Raw genomic sequence first — 17,861 nt, forward strand, 5'->3', positions numbered from 1 at the left:
CACAGAATCTATTATTGTTCCCAGAAAAGGAACCCTTGTGGACGGTGACAGTGAACTTTTTTCTATGTTCACCTTCCACCCGTGAGATCTGAGAAAGGCCAACACAATGTCTGTATGAGCCCTCGCTTTGGAAAGGGACGACGCTTGGATTAGGATGTCGTCTAGATAAGGTGCTACAGCGATGCCCCTCGGCCTTAGGACCGCTAGAAGGAACCCTAGCACCTTTGTGAAAATTCTGGGAGCGGTGGCTAAACCGAATGGAAGAGCCACAAACTGGTAATGTTTGTCCAGAAAGGCGAACCTCAGGAACTGATGATGAGATTTGTGGATTGGGATATGCAGATACGCATCCTTTAGATCCACGGTAGTCAAAAATTGACCCTGCTGGATTGTCGGTAAAATTGTAAGAATGGTTTCCATCTTGAAGGATGGAACTCTGAGGAACTTGTTTAATATCTTTAAATCCAGAATTGGCCTGAAAGTTCCCTCTTTTTTGGGAACCACAAACAGGTTTGAGTAAAAACCTAGACCTTGTTCCCCGGAGGGGACTGGGTTTATCACTCCCATCTTTGATAGGTCTCTTACACAATGTAAGAATGCCTGTTTCTTTATCTGGTCTGAAGATAAGCGAGACAGGTGGAACCTTCCCTTTGGAGGAAGTCCCTTGAATTCTAACAGGTATCCCTTGGAAACTATCTCTAGTGCCCAGGGATCCAGAACATCTCTTGCCCAAGCCTGAGCGAAGAGAGATAGTCTGCCCCCTACCAGATCCGGTCCCGGATCGGGGGCTACCCCTTCATGCTGTCTTGGTAGCAGCAGCAGGTTTCTTGGTTTGTTTACCCTTGTTCCAGCCTTGCATGGGCTTCCAAGCGGGTTTGGGCTGGGCCGTGTTACCTTCTTGTCTAGCGGCAGTGGAGTTATTAGCCGGTCCGTTCCTGAAATTGCGAAAGGAACGAAAATTAGACTTGTTCTTAGCCTTAAAAGGCCTATCCTGTGGGAGGGCATGGCCCTTACCCCCAGTGATGTCTGAAATAATTTCCTTCAATTCCGGCCCAAAAAGGGTCTTACCCTTGAAAGGAATATTCAGTAACTTAGTCTTGGACGACACATCTGCCGACCAGGATTTTAGCCAAAGCGCCCTCCGCGCTACTATAGCAAAACCTGAGTTTTTCGCCGCCAATTTCGTTATTTGAAAGGCGGCATCCAATATAAAGGAATTAGCTAACTTTAATGCGTGAATTCTGTCCATGACTTCTTCATAGGAAGTCTTTCTGGAGCGACCTTTCTAGTTCTTCGAACCAAAAGGACGCCGCTGAAGTGACAGTAATAACACACATAGCTGGGTGAAGGATGAACCCTTGCTGAACAAAAATCTTTTTAAGCAATCCTTCCAATTTTTTATCCATAGGATCTTTGAAAGCGCAGCTGTCCTCTATAGGAATAGTTGTGCGCTTCGCTAGTGTTGAAACAGCTCCCTCAACCTTCGGGACCGTTTGCCATGCGTCCCTTCTAGGGTCTACTATGGGAAACATTTTCTTAAATATAGGAGGTGGGGCAAAGGGTACACCTGGCTTCTCCCACTCCTTTTCCACTATGTTCGCTACCCTCTTAGGTATTGGAAAAGCGTCGTCATGCACTGGGACCTCTAAAAATTTGTCCAATTTGCACAACTTCTCTGGTACTACCATGGAATCACAGTCATCCAGAGTAGCTAATACCTCCTTAAGCAAAGCGCGGAGATGTTCTAGTTTAAACTTAAATGCCACTAGATCAGGTTCTGCCTGTTGAGAAATTTTTCCTGAATCTGAAATTTCACCCTCAGACAGCCCTTCCCTTACAGCGAATTCCGATTGATGCGAGGGTAAAATAGATAAGGCATCGTCAGCGTCCGATTGTTCATCCTTTTTATCTGTATTTAAAACTGAACAATCACGCTTTCTCTGAAAAGCTGGCAGTTTGGATAAAAGATTTGCTATAGAATTATCCACTACTACTGATAATTGTTGCATAGAAATAAGCACTGGCGCGCTAGGTGTCGCCTACGCGGGCAAAGCTGGTATAGACACAGAAGGAGAGGATGTAGAGCTATCCCCACTACCTTCATTAGATAAATCATCTTGGGCAACATTATGAAAAATAACAGAGCTGTCCTAATTTTGTTTGGACGCTATGGCGCAATTATCACAAACACTCGAAGGGGGAACCACATTTGTCTCTATACACACAGAACATAGGTTATCTGATGGAACAGACATGTTAAACAGATTTAGGCAGGCAAACAATGCAATAAAAACGATTTTAAACAAAAACGTTACTGTCTCTTTAAATAATAAAATGACACATTTATTTCTGAATGTTCAAAAAACTATGAAGGCAATATCCGATTTTTCTGAAATTTGGACCCCAGAATCTTAATGCTTAGAAAGTATTGCACAGCAAATATGGAGACTCTAGCTCTTAAAACAAGCAAACCGGAGCTAATTGTTGGATTTAACCGTTTTTATACACTACAATCCCTGCTACAGACTTGTTGCAGCTTTTTACCTTCCTTAGGGGTCACCATTCACAGAAAAAAGCCTTTTGGAGTCACTTTCTGAGCCACAGGACCCTATCTGCATGCACTGCCTTGTAAATCAACTGTGCAGCTGAAGCACCAAAATGAGGCTTCCTCCCTCAGCACACTAGAGTGAAGGGGCCTTCCTGACTAGATTTAGGTGTCTAAAACAAGCCAGATCAATAAAAAACGTTCCCCAGTGTATGTGAGTTTATAAAATATTTCAAATGGTATCATATTGTAATAAAAACCAATCGATTTTGCCCCTAACAGTGTCTACCAGCATAAAAAACAAAAAGGGGAAGCCTGTTATCTTTTTTGCTGAGGTGAAAGAAAAATGGCTTACCTTTTCCCCTGAGGGGAAATATGACTGTCATCTAGCATTAGCCTGTGTTGTTAGAAGGAGACCAGTCATACCTGAAGCAGATGAGTCTGCAAACTGTTACCCCCAACTGAAGTTCTCTTGTTTCAACAGTCCTGCGTGATAACAGTAATGGATTTTAGTTACTGTCTGCTAAAATCATAGCCCTCTTAAACAGAAATCTTCATCACTTTTCTGTTATAGAGTAAATAGTACAAGCCAGCACTATTTTAAAATAACAAACTCTTGATAGAAGAATAAAAAACTACAACTAACACCACAAACTCCTCGCCATCCCCGTGGTAGATGCTACTTGTTCAGAGCGGCAAGGAGAATGACTGAGGGGGCGGAGCCAGAGGGGGAGCTATATGGACAGCTCTTGCTGTGTGCTCTCCTTGCCTTTCCCTGTGGGGGAGAATATTTCCCACAAGTAATGGATGACGCCGTGGACCGGACACACCAATGTTGGAGAAAAAAGGTTTTGTACTTGTATAAGCTTTGTAACAAAACAAAATTGGAATCAGGGTGGATACAAATCAATGATTTATAAAATAAATACATTCAAAAACTCATTGTGTGAGCCAATGGCAAAAGGCATATATGTACAGCCACCAATCAGCAGCTAGTTCCCAGTAGTGCATTCCTGCTACTGAGTCTTCCTACATATGCTTTTCATCAAAGGATACAAAGAAAATGAAGCAAATTAAATAACAGAAGTAAATTGGAATGTTGTTTAAAATAGCATGTTCCATCTGAAACGTGTAATTTTCATTTTGACTTTACTGTTCCTTTATTCCCCCTACAAATCTATGTACACATAATCATCCCCTTTCAAAGTTTTAAGAAGCTCAAGAGTTTGCAATGGAATAGATCTGCACAAGGACTTTTAAATGTGCTGAGGGAGGGGTGAGCAGTAAAAATGAAAGTGAAACCTATTTAAATTGTTATTATTTAAAAGTAATGGGTTATTTTTCTTTAGTTAAATAAAACTTATTTTTCTACTTCCATTAAAGTACAGCTGAAGTTGAAAAAATATGAATGATTAAAGGGTGTTCTATTGAGAACTCCAACACATCGAAAGCTCCAATCTTACGTCATTTGCGGTGATTCCATACATCTGATTGGTCCATGTCCAGTGAGTGACAGGATTCACAACCAATCAGATGGGCCCTGTAATCACCTATCTTCACTATCTATTTTGCCTCCCCCTGGGTCCCCCTTGTAAACCTCATTCCCCAAGGTTTACTTGGGGTGTATGCCAGAGGATCGGCGGTGCACCCCCAGACAGAAGCAAAACAGATATTAAAATAGAAGATTGGAGTTTTCGAGGAATTGGAGTTCTTGACAGAACAAGGGCAAGGCCGGATTGGCCTACCAGGATATTTCCTGATGGGCTGCAGCAGCTGGGGCTGAATAGCTACAATTTAAAGGGGTGATTATTTGGATGCAAGTGGGTTGCAGGGTGCCTATATAACATCAATCTAGCATTTTTATTTAATGCAAAGTAATATAATTTAATTCTGAGAAAAATGGGGCATGTGCATTCTACCAACTCAACGGAAAATAGGGCTTCATATTTTTCAGGGCTATTTTATTCCCAGTCCGGACCTGTTAAAGGAACATGAAACCCTAAATATTTCTTTCAGATAGTGGTTTTAAACAACTTTCTAATTTACTTCTATTATCAATTATTCTTCCTTCTTTTGGTATCTTTTGTTGAAAAGCAGGGACGTATGTGGCAGCCGTTTTGCAAGAATGTTATCTTTCAGGAAATACTGCTGCCATCTAGAGCTTTTCTGTCATGTAGTGCTCCAGGTGCCTACCTAAGTATCTCTTCAACACAGAATATAAGCACATTTGATAATAGAAGTAAAATATATATTTTTTTAAAATGGTATGCTCTGTCTGAATTACAAAGGAAAATGTTTGTGTTTCATATCGCTTTAACCTATTAACCTGGTAAAAGCTCATTGCCCAATTATTTTATAATTATCTTTGTATTTCTAATGGTATATTACTGATTCAGTAATTTTCAGATATAACTGGAAAAATAATCTGAAAAATTATTATTCTAAAAACGAAGACTTTATTTAGAAAACCATGATTTAAATTGAGTCTCAAATCCACCGCAAATAGAATAGTAACTTCAGATATAACTGCAAATTACTGAGTGTTATTATATTATTAACAAACATCTCTGTTGGCCCCATGTATCAAGCGGCGTGCAGACAAGCTTCTCTGATTGTCTGCTAACCCATTTGCATAATTACACACTCCAATGGGTGTGTAATGCCCACCCCTTCTCTCGCGAGAAAGAAGGATCTGTCAATCAACCCGAGCGAGTGAGTTTGGGGTGATTTCTCTTCACCACTTCAGAGGTGGTGAAGAGTGTAAGAAGCAGCGCCTAATGACCGCTGCTCCTTACATTGCGGGAAGCAGGGTCGCACGTGTGAACTTGCTTACGCTGCTTCGTACATGGAGCCCTTAATAAGCAAACAAAAGAAACCCTGAGGACAAGAGAAGAGAGAAAAAAAAAAAAAAGGAGGTGGTTTCTAGTACTCCATGATGACATTTCAGTTACACCACTTATTAATGTGTGCAAGAGATATGGAGGCACAATCTCAATGGCAAGATGTGTATAAGGGTGCGAGGCTTCCTCACTGCAGCCATGTCAGTACAGGTAAGAGAGAGAATCTAATAGGTTTCATGCTGTTAGGAAAGAGCTACCACTTGGTTAGAATATATGATATAGCTGTACGATTGAAGATCAAATTCCACTTATCTAAGGGGATTGCAGTAGAAAATTGTTTGTTTGCTTTTTCTTCTTCCCAGGCATAGGTGTACCCCAGGCAGAGTAAATTGATATATATTTAATAGCAAGAAAGTGCTATAAAGGAGGTTTTGCTAAGACAGAACTTTTCAAATGTCCCGGGAGAGCCTAGTCTCTCCAGATAAATGTTAGTAGAAGTTTGTAGTTGTATGACAGGACTATAGGAAAGCCAGCAAGACAAAGAATTCAAGGGACTAAATTCACTATCGCTATATATATTTAATCTATCCATGAGACATAATATTTTCCCTGGATATACTGCAGACTATAGTTTTATACATAAAATTACTGTTTAAAAAAAATAAAATCTTGTGGTCTGGTAAAATATAGGATCTTTGATATTTCAAGTGATTTGTTCTTTGGAAAAGTTATGTTGAGAGATTACACATTTGTTGTGTTTAGCAGAAAAGAAGTGCAACATTAAATATACTATATGCATATCCAAATTCACAATACTTAAAATTATCACATTGATCAACCAAGTGACAGTTTTAAAAGAAACTTACTGCTTCTGCAAAATCTGGATTAAACTTCAGCAAACTGTTCAGCTCCTTTTGCAACAGGACAGGAGACAAAGCTTTGTTCTCATCATTCTTCAGTAAAGCAGCCTAGAAAAAGGGGTAAATGTTAGATCTGCACATAAGCACCTAACCTTGCTTTTGTACATTTGGGTTCACACCTTATGAATAAGTTATCTGATCTATACCAAAGCTTATTCTAGGCATTGATAGGTTCCATGGGAAAACCAAAATGATCAATCTTCACAGCAACAAATCTGCATAAACATAATGATCCTATGTAGGATACCCTCTATAGTTTTATCACCCCCGTTCCACTTACTCTACCTCTTCATCCATCTTCTATCATGTGTGCCATTAATTACTGTGCAGATACCTAGAAACTTGATTTGCATATTGTAGGCTGGGGCCTAGTGTATGTAGAAGAAGCAAGTGAACTCACTCTGCTATCCTACATTACTGCTGGCCACTAGGCTTCTGATTGCCCGTGTTTAGAGGATACAAAGAGGATGAAGATGGAGGAGTAAATTGTGATTGGGTAATAAAACTACTAATAGAGGGAGAGGTCAGGTCCAGGACTGAGGCAGATTATGTTTATGCTGGTATGTTGCACTGAAGATTTATTTAAAAACACATACACAAAAGCAACAGCAGAATATAGAGCAAGGCTCACTTATATACTGTGTCTGGGTTTCACACTTAAAAGATAAAATAAACTGGGGGGGCGGAGCCAGCAGAGCACACGATTGGTCGCATATCTTTTAGAGCTCTAGCTCTTACTGATTTAAAATTACTTTAAGGCGCATGTATTCCACAAAATAAACCTCTCTTTGCTAGGGGGTTACATTCCCGACTCCTAATCAACATTTGGCATTTATTGATCTTCATTACCGACACACTGATTATACGCTGAGACTGAAGATCTCATATGCAGCAGTTGCGACGGCAGCCATCTTACCGCCCTGGTGGACTTTTGCTCAACATGGATAATCATGGTCAGCTACTACTTGAAATTGCCAAACTACTAACTTCCTACCAACTTCGGTTCCATGCAGATCTGGATGAAGCCCTTGGCTCTGTGGAGGACCGCAGGTTTGCGGCAGAGGCTTCTTCATGCCCAGCAGCTGGGATTACTGTCAGGGGAGAGGATTTAGGGCCTCAACGATCACCACTTACCTCTACTAGAGTGCTTTCTGAGGAGGTACTATGCTACGATGCTGCAGTGATTGCAGACAGATCTGAGCTGCCGAGTGCTACTTTTAAGAGCTCCGATATGGAAACAGTGCGACAGAGAACCCACTGCGAGTGCCGCATGGCCCTAGAGACAAAATCAATCACACAGGCATCCATCCCTCCCGGACAAAAACGGTACTATCTGACCCACTCACCATTGCGGAACAGTAGTCTGACAAATCTGTTTGAACATGGTTCCCTTGGCACTTACTCACCATTTCCCGGGCTCATCCAGACTTCACGGCATGACTCGCTGGGAGTTAAACAACTACAGGGACACTTACCACCCTTAACGCAGACCAGCCTTAAAATAGGCATTGGCTAAACTTGGTATTGAACTGCGCTCCACTGTTGTATTTGCCTAGCAGCAGATTAGCAGTGAGGACGTTTTTGAGGAGTGCATAATGTGACTTTTCTATCTCTATTAGATTTGTGGATAAATATTCTTATAGTTCAAACAAGTTCATGGTATATACATCCTTTAGAGCCAAACTGTTATTCATGATGGGAATGGAAGATGAAAGGACAGAATGGGGATTGAGATGCCTATACATCTGTTAACGGACTGTCAGAACTTTATGTCCAATGCTGCAAGGCATAGGGCCCATGCCCTGCAGCGGACCTATTCCCTATTTTTCCACCCATATAGTTACAACCTAGATTGCCAGGGATTGTCATGCTTATATGTTTTTTTCTTTTTTTAAATATATGAGTCCTAATTATGTGTTTGGATATGTACATTAATACTGGTCCCTGTGCTGAACTACTGCTACGATAGCCAAGATATAGGGGTCTATAAGCAAAACTGAAAAGGTTCATTTTCCCAAACAATCAAGATGCCCAGCAAATCTCTAGGGGACAAACTCTTACTTCCACACAATATATGTTTTGCTCACATTATATGGCGTATTTATACTGAATACCCCCCTTTCCCATCACATTTATCAATATACTCTGATGTTGTTTATTCTGTGGCTCTCTCATAGCATACTACATTTGTATTTAACTTCCCTCTGCATTGTTTGTTTAATAGCTAGGGCCTAAGCAATATTACTATGTGTTAAGCTCATCCTGTTAAAATGTAATTATCAGTTGGATAGTTCTCTTCCTTCTGTGTTCTAATTAAGTGATTTCTACATATGTTTTTTATTTCACGGTTACATCTACATATACTACCACCTCCCCCCCCATCACATAAGGAACCTCCTAGTCTAGGAGATCTAAGTGCGCGGTTTGTCTCACTTATACCGCAACTCTAACTGCTAATGCATATTTTTTTTTGTGCCACTTCCGTATACAATATTTCTGATATTGTGCTTCATGATTACTATCTAAGCTATTCACACATTGCTTGCACAATTATCACATTACTATATATACCCATTAAGGGTTCATAAGTGGCCCTACATACTTAATATTCATGAGTGACCCCTACTATATCCCTCTATTGATACATGCTAATGTTAAATGGAGGAATTGTATGCCCATAAGTCTTTACACATGCAAGCAGGGGTTACGTTTGTTTATCTTTGTTTACTGTACCTTCCTTAACTAGAATTAAAACTGAGGATACTACAGTTAATCGGTACCTATTTGGAACCACATATAGGCATATGCTGAGCAATTTAACCTGCAACATACCATAGAGTTTGCTTTAATCCGTATTTTTCTCTCTGATACCTTGTAACTCTGTTGTATTTATTGTAGTGCAATGGCAATGTATATATTGACTGATATGTATGACTTTGACTTGTCTTGCACTCTATTTTTGGAAACATGTAAGTTATATCCTCAATAAAAATTTTGGGGAAAAAAAAAAATGATAAAATAAACTATATATCTATGACATGTCCTTAATTGGATTCCATGCGGTTCATAAATGAAATTGTTGATCCACTACATTTTGTGGTTTGCTATTTAAATTTAAGATAGACAAAACCATTGTTCTCCCCAGGACCTTTCTAGTGGGTGCACCTCCCAACTGATTTTACTGAAAAAACGGCTAATATTTTAGCCAATATTAAGCTAAAATAAGCGAATATTAAAAATGCTTAATTTTTATTGCACAAATTATCATTAAATATATTTGTTAAATTATGCAATTAATTTGTGCTTTGCATAGCAGAAAATTATATAATATTAGAAAATATAACACTGCCCCCACCCAGCTACTTCATAATGCCACCCGACTACTTCATAATGCCACCCGGCTGGTAACATTTTCTGTGGAGAACACTGAAACCGGTTTGTAAAAAGGTTAGGATTATTAAAACCTGCACATCCCTCCACAGAAATGTCAGCAGTGTATCCAATGAAACAGGGAATTATATGCAAATATGCTTCACAATGCCCCATGTTCTTGCTTCCCGTATCAGTTTTAAAGATGGATTCCCTTATGCCAGTGCATATTCAAGCAAATGATCATACCTGATGAGAGAGAAAATACTCTGCTTGTTTTTGGGACAGAGGTCCACTGCAAGCCAGGTCTTCTTCTCTAGGAAAATTAGAAACAAAAAGTGTAAAAGTAGATCTATAACATTTTAGAAACAACGGATTTAAAAAAATAAAAAATAAGAAGAATCATATACAGTGATCTTAAAAAGATTGTTTCTCATGAGTTGGGTAAACAGAATTACCAGGTCTTTAAATAGTCATTCTGGTGAGATATGCTTTAATACAGGTTAAACACATATTTAGGATGCACACCAGGTGCACTCCCATGCCGTTCCTGAGCAGAATAATGTTGGTTACACTCCTAATTGGCTAAACTGACGTACCCTTCTCAGAAGCCTGGGTGCAAACTTACAAACCTTGTTTAAAGCCCTTTGCATGTATAAGAAATACGCATCAATTCAATAATACAATGCTTTAATTAGAGCATTTTATGATCACTTTTATAGAATTAACAGACCCCATTTGGCTAATCTCTCGTTATAACGTAAATCCTCCAATCCTTCTCGGAACCTTTATGGTTTCACAATGTTTTTTTTTGTTTGTTTTTTTTAAAAAGTCACTTATTTTACCAAGTTTACCCTGTGCTATTGGTATCTTTGGAAAACATACCTAAGTAGGCTAATGAGCGTGAACATGTATTGAGCACTGTTAAAGGGACAGTCAACACCAGAATTTTTGTTGTTTAAAAAGAAAGATAATCCCTTTATTACCCATTCCCCAGTTTTGCATAACCAACACTGTAATAGAAATACACTTTTTACCTCTGTGATTACCTTGTATCTAAGCCTCTGCAAACTGCCCCCTTATTTCAGTTCTTTTGACAGACTTGCATTTTAGCCAATTAGTGCTCACTCCAGGGTAACTTCACGTGCATAAGCTCAATGTTATCTATATCAAACACATGAACTAATTCCCTCTAGTGGTCAAAATGCATTCGGATTAGAGGCAGTCGTCAAGGTCTAAGAAATTAGCATATGAACCTGCTAGGTTTAGCTTTCAACTAAGAATACCAAGCAAAAAAAGCAAAATTGGTGATAAAAGTAAATTTGAAAGTTGTTTAAAATTACATTTCCTATTTAAATCATGAAAGGTTTTTTTGGACTTGACTGTCCCTTTAAGCAGCACTTTTTGCAAAACATTTTAGATATCTAGTTCTTAAGACATGCACAGAAGCTTGGAATGTAAACGTTATAACTGTTTTAGATATAAAACAGCCTTAATGGGGTGAAATTCTGAGACGTCGTCTTTGTGGGCTTGGGAAATAAGTGCGTAAAACCAGAAAATATCTTTGGCTCCAGGCACAATGAAGTGCAGAAATAGTTTGCTAAACACCTGCAGCCGAGAAGATGTATTTAATATGGCAAGATACTGCACTCTCTCGTAAAAAGTACAGTCATAGGCGGGACCCTGTCTTCTAAAGGAATGGAGCAGGTAACCTCTGATCCTAACCTCTGATCCTACCCCCCTCTCACTGAGAGGTTCTGTAGCTCGAAAGTAACTACTAAATTAGTGCAGATGAACACAGAAATGACACACTTTCAAGATTATTGCGTTAACTATACAATAATTGCAGGAGAAATTATATGTACATATAGGGGAATATTTCGCCAGATCGCATTTGTTATTTGATCACTGTTTTGATATAAATTTTAATCCTCATAATGATGTTCAGATATCTCCACCTGGAGTAAGACTGATGAGGTGGCAAGCAGTGATCGTATACTGCACAACACTCCACATCAGACAAGACAGTTTTCAAGGAAGAGTCTTACACCAACATGGATCTGAATGAGAGTGGGGTGCGCTAGAGAAAAACTACTCCCCATGCAAATTGCCACACAAAAAGTGAGACACACAAACTTTAATACAGTCGACGTTTCTTATGCCACTACTATCAGCTGCACTGAGACTACACCGGGACCATTCTTACTGATGTACTACTTAGATGTTGCCCTATAAGATGAACTCCTGGTAACCTGCTCAAGAGGGAAGGAGGAACCTAATAGTGAAAGTTTTATTGTTTTTTTTTAATTATATGCTCTATCTGAATCATAAAAGAAAAATGTTGGGTTTCATGTCCCTTTAAATGTTGGATGCCTCAACTTTATTCGTAGTAACTTTATATTTCCTTAAATCCTGTGATACACTTCAGTATCAACCTTCATGCACAACTATTGGTTAAAGTTGATATATTTCTCAGTTTTGGTAATCGTGTGTATGCGATTATAGAGATGGATCCCAAGGATATTTCCTAGATTTGTGAATCTTGTAAGCAACTTGGCCATTTTCAATGCTAGTGCATATCTATATTCCGGCCTAGCTCTTTTTTTTCATATCTGTTGATGTATCATAAGTGCACCATGATATTCTCATATTAAGAGCTGTGTTCTACATATTCCATCTGTTTATGTTCGTTTCAAAACCTATAAATAGCTAATATCCATGGGACCCAAGAGTGTTCTCGTATTTACAGTTATACCTTCTGAAGTATATTACGAAGGTTTATCAAATTAATCATATTAAAAAAAGAGGTTGCTGAGATTTTCATTGCTGTATTATTTATTACAGGCAGCATATTTTTTATGTTTTTTGCTTAAAGGGACAGGCAACCCCAAAATTTTCTTTCATGATTCGGATAGAACATACAATTTTAAACAACTTTACAATCTTCTTCTATTATCAAATTTGCTTCATTCTCTTGTTATCCTTTGCTGAAGGAACAGCATTGCACTACTGGCAGCTAGCTGGACACATCTAGTTAGCCAATCACAAGAGACAAATGAGTGCAGGCACCAATTAGCAACTAGCTCCCACTAGTGTAGGATATGTGCGTATTATTTTTTCAACAAGGGATACCAAGAAAACAAAAAGCACATTTGAAAACAGAAGGGAAGCTAAGTGTCTTAAAATTACATACTCTATCTGAATCATGCAAGTTTATTTTGATTTTCCTATCCCTTTAATGTGGAATGTTAGCATGTGTATTTCAAGTTGTGTTTTTACTATATGCTTTTTTTTTTGTCTATATATTTTTATATTAACCTCAATAAAAATGATTATTTAAAAAAAAAAAAAAAGGAGGAAACAGCATGTTAATGAAGAACCTATTTACCTAATAGGGAAATCAAGGTCTTCCTTCTCCAGCTTTCGTTCACTATCATCATCATCATCGCTATTTGTCAGGTCCATATCTGCCTCATCATTTTCTTTCTTCAAATCTGTTGTGCTTTTCTCACTCTGAAAATACTGCTGCAGTGATGTATACAGTTTGTACACCTGACTGAACGAAAGCTTATTATACGCCAAGAACATATGCCGAAGGTACAGCCCTATAATGTAATACGAGATGAATCCATACATCAAAAAGAAAGAAAACAGAATGATTTAATTCATTCAAGTGTTTTTTTAAATCAGATAAAGTACAGGTATACCTCACTTTACAGCGCTTCACTTTACGCTTTGTGGAGCTGAAGTTCAACCTCCATGGATTTTGAACAGTGCTGTAATCTTTGTGAGATTGCGAGAAAAGTAACTGGCACCATTTTGCGCAGTTCACTCTGTTTACAGCATTACAGTGCAATCTGTGTCTTAGTGCTATAGTCTGGCAAATTTTACTACAGTAATTGTCACTGTTTTACAGGTACAGCATTTATTGAATACTAATTGAATACTGTGCTGTTTGAGTGTTAAACTAAATGTAGCGCTATTGCACCCCTAATATTTGTTAGTTCAAACATGTTTTCAAGTTTTTAAACACTAGCAAGTGAAAACAAAGCTAAAATTGCCTTGTTTCACTTTAAGGCGGTTTTCACTTTACAGCGGGGCTCCGGTCCCTAACCCGCTGTATGAGCGGGGTATACCTGTAACTGTAATTTTACTGACCACTTGACAAGTGTTTAAAAAAAAAAAAGTTTAGTTTAGCAATACAATGGGACACTGAAAGCTCTTCTTCAGATACCCGAGTGTAACAGAGGTTTCATAATGGCCGCACCCATGATTAGAAAAAGGTGTATGAAATGTATTTAGTGTTTAATGTCCTTTTAAAAAAGGGACATAAAACCCAAATTCTTTCTTTCATCAGTCAGAGCATACAATTTGGGAGCTAGCTGAGCAAATTGGTCAATTAGCTCCCAAATGCATTGCTGCTCCCGAACCTACCTATGTATGCTTTTCAACAAAGGATACAAAGAGAATAAAGTAAATTAGATAACAGAAGTAAATAAGAAAGTTGTTTACAAGTGCATAAATCTGAATCATGACGCATGCTTCTCTCTAGTATTTTTAAACCTTCTATCATTTCCCCCAGTAAGATATTGCTTTAAAATAACATACCAACAACGCTCGTTTTGTTCACCTCATGATCTGTACCACAGTAAAAGTCATCAAGATCATCAAAAAACTGCTCCATGTCCTTTAGCCCTTGCTCAGCCATCAGTTTTATCCTTAAAAAGGGAATACAAATCAGAGGTAGATAGAAAAAAGGTCATGGTCTCATTTGCATCAGGTTACATTTTGTCCTACACATAAACTAAAGTGTACTGATGTGCATTACAGGAATTGAGGCAAAATCAATAATGCTTTATGGAATAAATATTAAACAGTGGTCCTTTGGTAAAAACAAATACATTAAATCATAAAAAGAAACAGATTGTATAAAAAAACAGTGCTTACTTGTTTTCTTGCAAAATTAGCACTTAGAATGTCTCACTGTAGCCCCTGCCCTCAATGCAATGAGTGAAGACATTTTTTAAACTTAAAGGGACAGTCTAGTAAAATTACCTTTGAAGACATTTTGACAGTTTTTAACAGCTAGACAGCGCTAGTTCATGTGTGCCATAAAGATAATATTGTGCTTCTAGTTACCTGGGAGTCAGCACTGATTGGCCAAAATGTATGTCTGTCAAAAGAACTGAAATATGTCTGCAGATGCTTAGATACAAGGTAATAGAGTTAAAAAGTGTATTAATATAACCGTGTTGGTTGTGCAAAACTTGTGTCAGTTCTGAGCATGAGCAAATTTGACTCCTTGTTTATCTAGTCCAGAGGTCACCAACCAGTGGTCCGCGAAAAGATGTTGGTGGTCTGTGACACCATCAAGCAGGAATTAATTTCCTCTGATGTTGTCACCCCCGTCACGTCGCAACTTTCTACAATGCCTGGCTGGACATCAGTGAAAACCGACGGAGGAGTTAAATTACAATGCATTTTAACTCCTCCAATCCGGTGCGCTGCTCAGAGGAAGATGCTTCCATTCTAAAGCCAGTAGAGGTTGGTATAGTTTTGCTTGAAATAGTAGAATTAAAGTATATAAAAAAAGAAAATCTTTAAAAAAATATATATATATATATATCTCATATTTCATTTATTTTCTTCCCTTTACCTGTCTCTTTGTAGTAGTTTTCCCAATATCTTCAGATGGACTTATATCACCGTTTGTCTTCCTCCCCTCCATCTTCTTTTTTTTTTTTTATTAAATATTATTTTTCATTCTAAGAATTTTCCCGCACACAAAGCCATTCCACCTGAATTCCAGTAATTGCCATCCAGCAGATCAGCCATATCCCACCAGTATTATAGTAATTGCCAGTAACATCAGTCATTGTTAGCTCACATCCATATTGCGAGCTTTCTGATATAAACTTAATTTATGACTCCAATGTCTGTCCATGATCATAAGTAGTTTTGAATAATTCCTAACTGGGGAGGTAACTTGGAAGTCTTGTTGTCCTTTTAAACATAATTCTTTTTTTCCCACTTTCTGCCTCTCTGTTTCCAGCTCAAAAGTTGGCCCTCACCCTTCATCTGTCATTTGGAAGTATTCTCTCAGTTCTCTCTTTCAGTTATTATTATCGGTTATTTGTAGAGCGCCAACAGATTCCGCAGCGCTATAAACAAAGGGGGAAGTACAACAAAACAATTATAGGGTAGAGGGCCCTGCCAAGAGTTGCACTGTTGTAGTCAGCTCTTAAGAAGGTGATCTACAAACAGCTGGACTCTTAGGCTTACATGCTAAGGGGGTTCAGGGGATTGCAGTGGAGGAGAGGAACTGGTATTAGGAAAGGTTAGCGTAGGTTGTATGCGTCCCTGAACAGTAGAGTCTTTAGGGAGCACTTGAAGCTTTTAAAACTAGAAGAGAGTCTTGTGGAGTGAGGCAGAGAGTTCCACAAGATGGGAGCCAGTCTGGAGAAGTCCTGTAAACGGGAGTGTGATGAGGTGACAAGAGAGGAGGAGAGTAGGAGGTCATGAGCAGAGCGAAGGGGACGGGAGGGAGAGTATCTGGAGACAAGGTCTGAGATGTAGGGGGGAGCAGTGCAGTTGAGGGCTTTGTATGTAAGAGTGAGAGTTTTGCGTTTGATCCTAGAGGCAAGAGGAAGCCAGTGAAGGGATTAGCAGAGAGGCGCAGCAGATGAAGAGCGACGTGTAAGGAAGATGAGTCTGGCAGAGGCATTCATTATGGATTGTAAAGGAGCTAGGCGGCAGGTGGGGAGACCAGAGAGGACAGAGTTGCAGTAATCAAGGCGGGAAAGAATGAGAGAGTGGATTAAAATCTTAGTTGTGTCTTGTGTAAGGAAGTGTCTAATTTTAGAGATGTTTTTAAGGTGGAAGCGGCAAGCTGTAGCCAAGGACTGAATGTGAGAGTGAAGGAAAGATCTGAGTCAAATGTGACCCCGAGACATCGGGCATGCGGGGTAGGGGTAATGATGGAGTTGTCGACAGTTAGAGATATTTTGGGTGGAGATTTTGGAAGAAGGGGGGAAAATGAGGAGCTCAGTTTTGGAGAGATTTAGCTTGAGGTGGTGAGAGGACATCCAGGAAGAGATGTGAGAAAGACAGTTAGTAACATGGGTTAGCAAGTAAGGAGATAGTTCTGGTGCAGAGAAGTAGATTTGGGTGTCATCGGCATACAAATGATATTGGAAACCGTGGGACTTAATTAGGGAACCTAGTGATGACGTATAGATTGAGAAGAGAAGGGGACCGAGGACAGAGCCTTGCGGTACTCAGACAGAAAGTGGTGACGGGGCAGAGGAGGCCCCAGAGAAGGCTACACTGAAGATACGGTTTGACAGGTAGGAAGAGAGCCACGAAAGGGCTGTGTCACAGATGCCGAAGGATTGGAGGGTTTGGAGCAAAAGAGGGTGGTCGACAGTGTCAAAGGCTGCGGACAGATCAAGGAGGATAAGCAGAGAGAAGTGGCCTTTTGATTTAGCTGTAAGTAGGTCGTTGGTGACCTTAACAATAGCTGTCTCTGTGGAGTGAGAGGGACGAAATCCAGATTGCAGCGGGTCAAGAAGGGAGTTTAACGTAAGGAAATGGGATAGGCGTGCATATACTAGTTTTTCGAGAAGCTTTGAAGCAAGAGGGAGGAGGGAAATAGGGCGGTAGTTGGATGGGGAGGTAGGATCAAGGGAAGGTTTTTTGAGGATAGGTGTGACCAGTGCATGTTTCATCGATGAGGGAAATGTACCAGTGCTGAGGGAGAGGTTGAAAATGTGTGTGAGTATAGGGGTGAGGGTAGCAGAGAGAGAGGGGAGCAGCTGTGAGGGGCTAGGGTCAAGGGGACAGGTAGTGAGATGAGAGTGCAGTATAAGTGCTGAAACTGCTTACTCAGTAACAGGGGAGAATGAACTAAGTTTCAGGTTATGATGGTTGTGGTTGAGTGAGAGCATTTGAGGGGGGGAGAGAATGGAATTATGTTGAGAGCTGATTTCATGTCTGATGGAATCAATTTTGTTAATGAAGTGACTGGCAAAGTCTTGAGCTGACAGAGAAGTTGTATTAGGAAGTGGGGGAGGGCGGAGGAGAGTATTGAAAGTGGAGAACAGACGTTTTGGGTTTGAAGAAAGATTAGAGATAAGAGTAGAGAAGTAGTGTTGCTTGTGAAGATTAAGGGCAGATTAGTAGGAGTTC

The 17,861-nt window shown here is 39.5% G+C and overlaps 1 protein-coding gene across 1 annotated transcript in view; it reads right to left on the reverse strand.

Annotated features, from left to right (window-relative positions):
* The window catches only part of ANAPC5 (anaphase promoting complex subunit 5), a 99,998-nt gene that overhangs the window by 73,565 nt on the left and 8,572 nt on the right, over nucleotides 1-17,861 (reverse strand). Inside the window, exons 3-6 of the mRNA XM_053701738.1 lie at nucleotides 14,283-14,392; nucleotides 13,063-13,279; nucleotides 9,924-9,990; nucleotides 6,252-6,353 (exon numbers count right to left, since the gene is read on the reverse strand). Of these exons, the coding sequence (XP_053557713.1) occupies nucleotides 6,252-6,353; nucleotides 9,924-9,990; nucleotides 13,063-13,279; nucleotides 14,283-14,392 (496 nt within the window). The remainder of the gene's footprint in view (nucleotides 1-6,251; nucleotides 6,354-9,923; nucleotides 9,991-13,062; nucleotides 13,280-14,282; nucleotides 14,393-17,861) is intronic.

This window comes from Bombina bombina, chromosome 2 (assembly GCF_027579735.1).
Source record: "Bombina bombina isolate aBomBom1 chromosome 2, aBomBom1.pri, whole genome shotgun sequence".
In the NCBI taxonomy this organism is placed as follows: domain Eukaryota; kingdom Metazoa; phylum Chordata; class Amphibia; order Anura; family Bombinatoridae; genus Bombina; species Bombina bombina.